We start from the raw sequence: 11,182 nt of genomic DNA on the forward strand, positions 1-11,182 counted from the left end.
ATCAAAAAGGGAAGAACTTCGGTCTATAAATGAGGGAAGTTTAACCACTTAAAGACTAAACCTTTTTCTGACACTTGGTTTAAGTTAAAAAAATTTAAAGTTAAAGAAATTTACTTTTAAAATGATTTTAACTTAAAACCAAGTGTCAGAAAAAGGTTTAGTCTTTAAGTGGTTAAACTTCCCTCATTTATAGACTTAAGTTCTTCCCATTGATCTAAAGAACACAACGTTACAATGTTTATAGTTCTTAGCTCTGGGCTGAGGAATGTTGTAAAACTTGGCACACTTTTTTTTTTTTTTTACAGCCGTCAGCTTGAGCAGAGTATTCTCTGCATAGAAAGAATCAGGGGGGGGGATCGTGATCTCGATTCTTAATGGACGATCGTGCAGTGCTACTTACATAGGTGCCCATGAAAATACCTACCCCTGACTGGAACTGAGGCTTGGATGACGATATGGGTGCCGCAGGGGTGACAGGGGCCGGCTGGTGATAGACCGTCACGGTGGCTCCATTGAACGTGGGGCTGGAGCCTGTGGCTGCTTTCACCACCCCATTGGTGATAATTTCCTTGATTCGGTTCACAGCTCCTGTGGACAGCAAAGAGGCGATGATTCACTCAACACATTTTCCTTCTTTCCCGACAATCAGAACCTAAGCAACCCCGTTATGGTGCACAGCGACATACACCCTGCATAGCTAAAAAACAAGCAAGTGTCAACTTACGATCAACAAGCTCCCTCGTCTGGCCTTGGACGTGAAGATAAAGCGGCCGGTCGCTGTGAAAGTGACAAGGAAGACGTCAGAGATGCAGCAATGCTCATCATTGCACAGGAATGCATTCATAGGGACTCTTTATAATGATCTCACATCCAACAGGTAACCTAGCCACCCCAATGCCACCTCGCCCCATATTCTATCACATTCCCAGCTAATCAGCAGACAACACCGATCACAGCTGAATGTTTACAAAAATGACAGTGGAACCTCGGATTACGAGCATAATCCGTTCCAGGAGAATGCTTGTAATCCAAAGCACTCGCATATCAAAGCAAGTTTCCCCATAGAAGTCAATGGAAACGAGAATAATCTGTTCCACATTGACTTCTATGGCATGCAATACCGCATGTGACCAGAGGTGGGGGGAGGGCGCCGGAGAGAGACTCGGAAATGCTCTCAGAAACCCCCTGAAAGGCTCAGGAACATAGTATTTTCCGAATGGCTCTGGCACCCTCTGGCCAAATGTGGTATTGCATGCCATAGAAGCCAATGTAGAACGAATTATTTTCGTTTCCATTGACGTCTATGGGGAAACTCGCTTTGATATGAGAGTGCTTTGGATTAAAAATGTCGCTAGTATCGCGAAGAGCAGACATACTTAGGTTTCATGAACGCTGCAGCTGCTAAACTCACGTTTACAAGCAGTTGGGCGTTTTTTTTTTTTACCCCCCCCAGCAGCCCCAGAACTCTCCTCAATGTTATCCTATGTGTACACTAGGAGTTTAGAGGCAGTTGAGGTTTACTGACTTTTTGAAAAGCAGATAAAATCATGTTCAGAACGGATTACCGACATTTTAAAAATGCCAAATGCGAGCAATTGCTTGTCAACATTAAGATACAGCGTTTAGCCGCGTCAAAAGTAAAAAATTTTTGACAGGTCAAAAATCATTGATTTGAATGAATGAAGTCGCATCCAAGTCAGATCATGAAAACCCCAAAATTAAAACAAAAAAATAAAACACGCAGTCACTAGACCCACTCTCCCCGGGAGCCCGCCAGTCACTAGACCCGCTCTCCCCGGGAGCCCGCCAGTCACTAGACCCGCTCTCCCCGGGAGCCCGCCAGTCACTAGACCCGCTCTCCCCGGGAGCCCGCCAGTCACTAGACCCGCTCTCCCCAGGAGCCCCGCCAGTCACTAGACCCGCCAGTCACTAGACCCGCTCTCCCCGGGAACCCGCCAGTCACTAGACCCGCTCTCCCCGGGAGCCCGCCAGTCACTAGACCCGCTCTCCCCGGGAGCCCGCCAGTCACTAGACCCGCTCTCCCCAGGAGCCCCGCCAGTCACTAGACCCGCCAGTCACTAGACCCGCTCTCCCCAGGAGCCCCGCCAGTCACTAGACCCGCTCTCCCCGGGAACCCGCCAGTCACTAGACCCGCTCTCCCCGGGAGCCCGCCAGTCACTAGACCCGCCAGTCACTAGACCCGCTCTCCCCAGGAGCCCGCCAGTCACTAGACCCGCCAGTCACTAGACCCGCTCTCCCCAGGAGCCCCGCCAGTCACTAGACCCGCCAGTCACTAGACCCGCTCTCCCCAGGAGCCCCGCCAGTCACTAGACCCGCCAGTCACTAGACCCGCTCTCCCCGGGAGCCCGCCAGTCACTAGACCCGCCAGTCACTAGACCCGCTCTCCCCAGGAGCCCGCCAGTCACTAGACCCGCCAGTCACTAGACCCGCTCTCCCCGGGAGCCCCGCCAGTCACTAGACCCGCTCTCCCCGGGAGCCCGCCAGTCACTAGACCCGCTCTCCCCGGGAGCCCGCCAGTCACTAGACCCGCTCTCCCCGGGAGCCCGCCAGTCACTAGACCCCGCTCTCCCCGGGAGCCCGCCAGTCACTAGACCCGCTCTCCCCGGGAGCCCGCCAGTCACTAGACCCGCTCTCCCCGGGAGCCCGCCAGTCACTAGACCCGCTCTCCCCAGGAGCCCCGCCAGTCACTAGACCCGCTCTCCCCAGGAGCCCCGCCAGTCACTAGACCCGCTCTCCCCAGGAGCCCCGCCAGTCACTAGACCCGCTCTCCCCAGGAGCCCCGCCAGTCACTAGACCCGCTCTCCCCAGGAGCCCGCCAGTCACTAGACCCGCTCTCCCCAGGAGCCCGCCAGTCACTAGACCCGCTCTCCCCAGGAGCCCCGCCAGTCACTAGACCCGCTCTCCCCAGGAGCCCGCCAGTCACTAGACCCGCTCTACCCGGGAGCCCGCCAGTCACTAGACCCGCTCTCCCCGGGAGCCCGCCAGTCACTAGACCCGCTCTCCCCGGGAGCCCGCCAGTCACTAGACCCGCTCTCCCCGGGAGCCCGCCAGTCACTAGACCCGCTCTCCCCGGGAGCCCCGCCAGTCACTAGACCCGCTCTCCCCAGGAGCCCGCCAGTCACTACATTCCCTCTCCCGGGACCCCGCAGTCACTAAACCCGCTCTCTCCGGGAGCCCGCCAGTCACTAGACCCGCTCTCCCCAGGAGCCCCGCCAGTCACTAGACCCGCTCTCCCCGGGAGCCCGCCAGTCACTAGACCCGCCAGTCACTAGACCCGCTCTCCCCAGGAGCCCCGCCAGTCACTAGACCCGCTCTCCCCGGGAGCCCGCCAGTCACTAGACCCGCCAGTCACTAGACCCGCTATCCCCAGGAGCCCGCCAGTCACTAGACCCGCTCTCCCCGGGAGCCCGCCAGTCACTAGACCCGCTCTCCCCGGGAGCCCGCCAGTCACTAGACCCGCTCTCCCCGGGAGCCCGCCAGTCACTAGACCCGCTCTCCCCGGGAGCCCGCCAGTCACTAGACCCGCCAGTCACTAGACCCGCTCTCCCCGGGAGCCCGCCAGTCACTAGACCCGCTCTCCCCGGGAGCCCGCCAGTCACTAGACCCGCCAGTCACTAGACCCGCTCTCCCCAGGAGCCCGCCAGTCACTAGACCCGCCAGTCACTAGACCCGCTCTCCCCAGGAGCCCGCCAGTCACTAGACCCGCTCTCCCCAGGAGCCCGCCAGTCACGAGACCCGCTCTCCCCGGGAGCCCGCCAGTCACTAGACCCGCCAGTCACTAGACCCGCTCTCCCCAGGAGCCCGCCAGTCACTAGACCAGCCAGTCACTAGACCCGCTCTCCCCAGGAGCCCGCCAGTCACTAGACCCGCTCTCCCCGGGAGCCCCGCCAGTCACTAGACCCGCTCTCCCCGGGAGCCCCGCCAGTCACTAGGCCCGCTCTCCCCGGGAGCCCCGCCAGTCACTAGGCCCGCTCTCCCCGGGAGCCCCGCCAGTCACTAGGCCCGCTCTCCCCGGGAGCCCGCCAGTCACTACATTCCCTCTCCCGGGACCCCGCAGTCACTAAACCCGCTCTCTCCGGGAGCCCGCCAGTCACTAGACCCGCTCTCCCCGGGAGCCCGCCAGTCACTAGACCCGCTCTCCCCGGGAGCCCGCCAGTCACTAGACCCGCCAGTCACTAGACCCGCTCTCCCCAGGAGCCCCGCCAGTCACTAGACCCGCTCTCCCCGGGAGCCCGCCAGTCACTAGACCCGCTCTCCCCGGGAGCCCCGCCAGTCACTAGACCCGCTCTCCCCGGGAGCCCCGCCAGTCACTAGACCCGCTCTCCCCGGGAGCCCCGCCAGTCACTAGACCCGCTCTCCCCGGGAGCCCCGCCAGTCACTAGACCCGCTCTCCCCGGGAGCCCCGCCAGTCACTAGACCCGCTCTCCCCGGGAGCCCCGCCAGTCACTAGACCCGCTCTCCCCGGGAGCCCCGCCAGTCACTAGACCCGCTCTCCCCGGGAGCCCGCCAGTCACTAGACCCGCTCTCCCCGGGAGCCCCGCCAGTCACTAGACCCGCTCTCCCCGGGAGCCCCGCCAGTCACTAGACCCGCTCTCCCCGGGAGCCCCGCCAGTCACTAGACCCGCTCTCCCCGGGAGCCCCGCCAGTCACTAGACCCGCTCTCCCCGGGAGCCCCGCCAGTCACTAGACCCGCTCTCCCCGGGAGCCCCGCCAGTCACTAGACCCGCTCTCCCCGGGAGCCCCGCCAGTCACTAGACCCGCTCTCCCCGGGAGCCCCGCCAGTCACTAGACCCGCTCTCCCCGGGAGCCCCGCCAGTCACTAGACCCGCTCTCCCCGGGAGCCCCGCCAGTCACTAGACCCGCTCTCCCCGCCAGTCACTAGACCCGCTCTCCCCGCCAGTCACTAGACCCGCTCTCCCCGGGAGCCCGCCAGTCACTACATTCCCTCTCCCGGGACCCCGCAGTCACTAAACCCGCTCTCTCCGGGAGCCCGCCAGTCACTAGACCCGCTCTCCCCAGGAGCCCCGCCAGTCACTAGACCCGCTATCCCCAGGAGCCCGCCAGTCACTAGACCCGCTCTCCCCGGGAGCCCGCCAGTCACTAGACCCGCCAGTCACGAGACCCGATCTCCCCAGGAGCCCGCCAGTCACTAGACCCGCTCTCCCCGGGAGCCCGCCAGTCACTAGACCCGCTCTCCCCAGGAGCCCGCCAGTCACTAGACCCGCTCTCCCCAGGAGCCCGCCAGTCACTAAATCCGCTCTCCCCAGGAGCCCGCCAGTCACTAGACCCGCTCTCCCCGGGAGCCCGCCAGTCACTACCCCTACCCATTCACCCCGCCAAAAAAGCAGTGTAATGTAAATAAAAACAGTAAACAAGCATGTAAACAAGACAGAACTCTGTTCTGTCAGTAGAGAAGGTAAGGATCCTGTAAAGCAGGAACGCCGATCCATCTTCCACTAGTAAAAGCACCTCCCCCACTACACTAAAACACCAGCTAGGCACTCATTTAACGCTCTGATGTTAACCCTTTCCCCAACCAATGTCATTAGTACAGTGACAGTGCATTTTTTTTTAGCACCAATCACTGTATTGGTGTCACTGGTCCAGAAAAAAAGTGTCAGTAAGCCCCGATTCACACTGGTGCGATTTCACATGTCAAATTGGTGGCAATGGCACCCTCCTAATTGGTGCGGCGCTGCACCAATTTAAAAAGGTCGTTTTTTTGTACTACTTTTTGCGATTTCGGCCCACGATTTACATCAGTGATTGGCCCAGAGAGGTCACACGGGGTGATGAACTCTGACCCCACAGGGCTTCCTATCCTCCCTCCCAGGGCCTGAAGATGTCTCCAATCGCAGCCGAAATCGGGACTGACCAGCAGGAGTGAAATTTGAGGACAGGGGTTGAGAACCCCGTGGTGTAGACCGCACGCCGTCTTCAGACACACATACCTGGGGCCCACTTTGGTTTTTTCCTCCGGCGTCATGTACCTCCCCCGCGTGGACACCGCTGCCCCGCTCAGCCGACTGATCTGGAGAACATAAAATACAAAAATAATATTTATCCAGAACATAAAAAGTCCTATTCCAGTGATGGAGAACCTCGGTACTCCGGATGTTTTGGAACTACATTTCCCATGAAGCTCATGCACTCTGCAGTGGAGTTGAGCATCATGGGAAATGTAGTTCCAAAACATCCGGAGCACCGAGGTTCCCCATTACTATTAATTATACACCCTGCTGTGCTGAGCAAGGAGATTCCGGCTTCCAATCGATCTGGGAGAAGAAGTCCGACTTGCTCAGCAGGTTTTTCTGAACAGTAAATCCATGCCGGGTCTTGCGACTCTCCTAGCAGCGGAGAACACAAACCTCGTCTTGGGTCTGTCCCCTCGTTAGCAGATTCCGGCACGTCAGAGGCACGTCGTTGATCTCCACTTCCGCCACCACCAGATCATCTTTGCTTTTGGTGGCATTGCCAGGTTTGCCGGGCATCTGGACCTGCGAGGACACATTGATCGAGATTAACCCCGCAGTCGCTACATCCCCTCTCCCCCGGGGAGCCCGCAGTCACTACATCCCCTCTCCCCCGGGGAGCCCGCAGTCGCTACATCCCGCTCTCCCCCGGGGAGCCCGCAGTCGCTACATCCCCTCTCCCCCGGGGAGCCCGCAGTCGCTACATCCCGCTCTCCCCCGGGGAGCCCGCAGTCGCTACATCCCGCTCTCCCCCGGGGAGCCCGCAGTCGCTACATCCCCCTCTCCCCCGGGGAGCCCGCAGTCGCTACATCCCCTCTCCCCCGGGGAGCCCGCAGTCACTACATCCCCTCTCCCCCGGGGAGCCCGCAGTCACTACATCCCCTCTCCCCGGGACCCCGCAGTCACTACATCCCGCTCTCCCCGGGACCCCGCAGTCACTACATCCCGCTCTCCCCCGGGACCCCGCAGTCACTACATCCCGCTCTCCCCGGGACCCCGCAGTCACTACATCCCCCTCTCCCCCGGGAGCCCGCAGTCGCTACATCCCCCTCTCCCCCGGGGAGCCCGCAGTCGCTACATCCCCCTCTCCCCCGGGAGCCCGCAGTCGCTACATCCCCCTCTCCCCCGGGAGCCCGCAGTCGCTACATCCCCCTCTCCCCCGGGAGCCCGCAGTCGCTACATCCCCCTCTCCCCCGGGAGCCCGCAGTCGCTACACCCCGCTCTCCCCCGGGAGCCCGCAGTCGCTACACCCCCTCTCCCCCGGGAGCCCGCAGTCGCTACACCCCCGCTCTCCCCGGGAGCCCGCAGTCGCTACACCCCCGCTCTCCCCGGGAGCCCGCAGTCGCTACACCCCCGCTCTCCCCGGGAGCCCGCAGTCGCTACACCCCCCCCTCTCCCTCGGGAGCCCGCACTCGCTACCACCGCTCTCCCCGGGAGGAGCCCGCACTCGCTACATCCGCTCTCCCCGGGAGGAGCCCGCACTCGCTACATCCGCTCTCCCCGGGAGGAGCCCGCACTCGCTACATCCGCTCTCCCCGGGAGGAGCCCGCACTCGCTACATCCGCTCTCCCCGGGAGGAGCCCGCACTCGCTACACCCCCCCTCTCCCCCGGGACCCCGCAGTCACTACATCCCGCTCTCCCCGGGACCCCCCACAGTCACTACATCCCGCTCTCCCCAGGACCCCCCGCAGTCACTACATCCCGCTCTCCCCGGGAGCCCGCAGCCACTACATCCCGCTCTCCCCGGGACCCCCCGCAGTCACTACATCCCGCTCTCCCCGGGAGCCCGCAGTCACTACATCCCGCTCTCCCCGGGACCCCGCAGTCACTACATCCCGCTCTCCCCGGGACCCCCCACAGTCACTACATCCCGCTCTCCCCGGGACCCCCCACAGTCACTACATCCCGCTCTCCCCCGGGACCCCGCAGCCACTACATCCCGCTCTCCCCCGGGACCCCCCACAGTCACTACATCCCGCTCTCCCCCGGGACCCCGCAGTCACTACATCCCCCTCTCCCCCGGGAGCCCGCAGTCACTACATCCCCCTCTCCCCCGGGAGCCCGCAGTCACTACATCCCCCTCTCCCCCAGGAGCCCGCAGTCACTACATCCCGCTCTCCCCGGGACCCCGCAGTCACTACATCCCGCTCTCCCCGGGACCCCGCAGTCACTACATCCCGCTCTCCCCGGGACCCCGCAGTCGCTACGTCCCCCTCTCCCCGGGACCCCGCAGTCGCTACGTCCCCCTCTCCCCGGGACCCCGCAGTCGCTACGTCCCCCTCTCCCCGGGACCCCGCAGTCGCTACATCCCGCTCTCCCCGGGACCCCGCAGTCGCTACGTCCCCCTCTCCCCGGGACCCCGCAGTCGCTACATCCCGCTCACCCCGGGACCCCGCAGTCGCTACATCCCGCTCACCCCCAGACCCCGCAGTCACTACATCCCGCTCTCCCCGGGACCCCACAGTCACTACATCCCGCTCTCCCCGGGACCCCACAGTCACTACATCTCGCTCTCCCCGGGACCCCACAGTCACTACATCCCGCTCTCCCCGGGACCCCACAGTCACTACATCCCGCTCTCCCCGGGACCCCACAGTCACTACATCCCGCTCTTCCCGGGACCCCGCAGTCACTACATCCCGCTCTTCCCGGGACCCCGCAGTCACTACATCCCGCTCTCCCCGGGACCCCGCAGTCACTACATCCCGCTCTCCCCGGGACCCCAGTCACTACATCCCGCTCTCCCCGGGACCCCACAGTCACTACATCCCGCTCTCCCCGGGACCCCACAGTCACTACATCCCGCTCTTCCCGGGACCCCGCAGTCACTACATCCCGCTCTTCCCGGGACCCCGCAGTCACTACATCCCGCTCTCCCCGGGACCCCGCAGTCACTACATCCCGCTCTCCCCGGGACCCCACAGTCACTACATCCCGCTCTCCCCGGGACCCCACAGTCACTACATCCCGCTCTCCCCGGGACCCCAGTCACTACATCCCGCTTTCCCCCGGGACCCCGAAGTCACTACATCCCGCTCTCCCCGGGACCCCGCAGTCGCTACATCGCGCTCTCCCCGGGACCCCGCAGTCACTACATCCCGCTCTCCCCGGGACCCCGCAGACACTAGACCCCGCTCTCCCCGGGACCCCGCAGTCACTACATCCCGCTCTCCCCGGGACCCCGCAGTCACTACATCCTGCTCTCCCCGGGACCCCGCAGTCACTACATCCTGCTCTCCCCGGGACCCCGCAGTCACTACATCCCGCTCTCCCCGGGACCCCGCAGACACTAGACCCCGCTCTCCCCGGGACCCCGCAGTCACTACATCCCGCTCTCCCCGGGACCCCGCAGACACTAGACCCCGCTCTCCCCGGGACCCCGCTTTTACTACATCCCGCTCTCCCCGGGACCCCGCAGACACTAGACCCCGCTCTCCCCGGGACCCCGCAGTCACTACATCCCGCTTTCCCCCGGGACCCCGAAGTCACTACATCCCGCTCTCCCCAGGACCCCGCAGTCACTACATCCCGCTCTCCCCGGGACCCCGCAGTCGCTACATCCCGCTCTCCCCGGGACCCCGCAGTCGCTACATCGCGCTCTCCCCGGGACCCCGCAGTCACTACATCCCGCTCTCCCCGGGACCCCGCAGACACTAGACCCCGCTCTCCCCGGGACCCCGCTTTTACTACATCCCGCTCTCCCCGGGACCCCGCAGACACTAGACCCCGCAGTCACTACATCCCGCTCTATATCAGTACACAGAAATGCAATTATGTTAGTAAATATAAACTAAATACCTTTCCTCATCAGCACTATATAGCAGTCTTGTGACTTCCACCAGTGTCTGGTTAAAGCTTGTAGGAGGAGTTTTCACTCTCCTCCGACTGTCCTATGCTGCTGCATGGCCCCTGACCCAGACAGTGCCGATCACATGCACCCTCCCAAGAAAAACAAACACCAAACTGAGCATGTGCATAGCGCCCCCCCCAAGGCTCTATACTAACGGCGGGTGGATTGGGGACAACTGACGCTTTTACTAGAGCCCGGGGGCCCCCGCCTGCTCCGCATTACCTTATCCGGGTGGCACTGCGAAGGTTTGATCTTTCCTTTGGCCATCAGCATGGCGTTGATCTTGGCGGCCACAGCGGCGGCCGCGTCCAGAGCCCCCGTGGGAGCGCTGACCCCTTCCCCCGAGCCGGCCATCGGCTTCTCCTCGGCGGGGGGAGCGAACATGTTGGCGCCGATCGGGCCCGCGGGGGCAAAGACGTTGGCGCCCATGGGAGGGATGACGGGCATGACTCCGGGGAGGAGGAGGGTCGCGGCGCCCGGGCCTGGCTGATCCCACTTGCTTCTTCGTCTGAAGAGAGAGAAAAAAGAATTGAGGTGAGGATTCACATAGAAGAGTCATTACCATCATCAGCGCTGGAGACACGTGACCCCGGGGTGTACAAATCTGAAATGGGGGTCACCAAGCAATGAGAACCCACACAGGGCAAGGCAACCACACTAATCTCTGTACTTCCGGGTATGGAGGAGCATGTGACAAGGCTGCTGCTCAGTGATTGGCCCAGAGAGGTCACATGGGGTGATGAACCCTGACCCCCACAGGGCTTCCTATCCTCCCTCCCAGGGCCTGAAGAGACTCATAATCCCCAGACAGCGCCCGCTCCTCCCCCCACCCCAAAACACAGCACCCCCGCTTCCCCGTCACTTTCACCCCGCTTCCCTCCTCCCCACCGGTGTCCGCTCTCCGGCCTCTCACCCGCCACTCTGCGCGCTCATCGCTGACATGGCGACCGCACAACTCTCCGCTTCTCCTGCGTCCGTCCGGTGACGTAAGCGCGTCCGGACGTCCGGGAAACGCCCCCCTCCCCTCCGTGAGGAAGAGGAGGAGCCAGGGAGAGCGCCGCGAACTCAGCCGACTAATCCCGCCCACGCCAGCAAGCCTCTAAACCACGCCCACCTCGGATGCTTCTCCACTCCCAACTGACTAGAGAGCGGTGGGGCCGAGGAGCCCCGCCCACCTGGGGGTGTGTCCTGCAGTACCGCCCCCCTCAGGTACGAGATCGAGATCATAGCGCTCCTCTCTGATATGAATCTAAACTCCTCCCCCTTCTCCGCCCCGGTGTAGTATATATAGTAGGCTGCATTCATCTTCTCCGCCCATATATACTCCTACATACCATA

General features: G+C 62.5%; 1 protein-coding gene across 8 annotated transcripts in view; it reads right to left on the reverse strand.

Moving 5' to 3' along the window:
• The window catches only part of KHDC4 (KH domain containing 4, pre-mRNA splicing factor), a 34,500-nt gene extending 23,636 nt beyond the window's left edge, over positions 1 to 10,864 (reverse strand). For all 8 annotated transcript variants that reach the window (XM_040332647.1, XM_040332646.1, XM_040332643.1 and 5 more), the window contains exons 1-6: positions 10,758 to 10,864; positions 10,067 to 10,352; positions 6,390 to 6,518; positions 5,973 to 6,052; positions 725 to 777; positions 425 to 588 (exon numbers count right to left, since the gene is read on the reverse strand). In XM_040332647.1, coding sequence (XP_040188581.1) covers positions 425 to 588; positions 725 to 777; positions 5,973 to 6,052; positions 6,390 to 6,518; positions 10,067 to 10,352; positions 10,758 to 10,786 — 741 coding nt within the window. In that variant the 5' untranslated portion in view covers positions 10,787 to 10,864. The remainder of the gene's footprint in view (positions 1 to 424; positions 589 to 724; positions 778 to 5,972; positions 6,053 to 6,389; positions 6,519 to 10,066; positions 10,353 to 10,757) is intronic.
• Positions 10,865 to 11,182: the final 318 nt, after the last annotated feature.

Source organism: Rana temporaria, chromosome 13, assembly GCF_905171775.1.
Source record: "Rana temporaria chromosome 13, aRanTem1.1, whole genome shotgun sequence".
Classification (NCBI taxonomy): domain Eukaryota; kingdom Metazoa; phylum Chordata; class Amphibia; order Anura; family Ranidae; genus Rana; species Rana temporaria.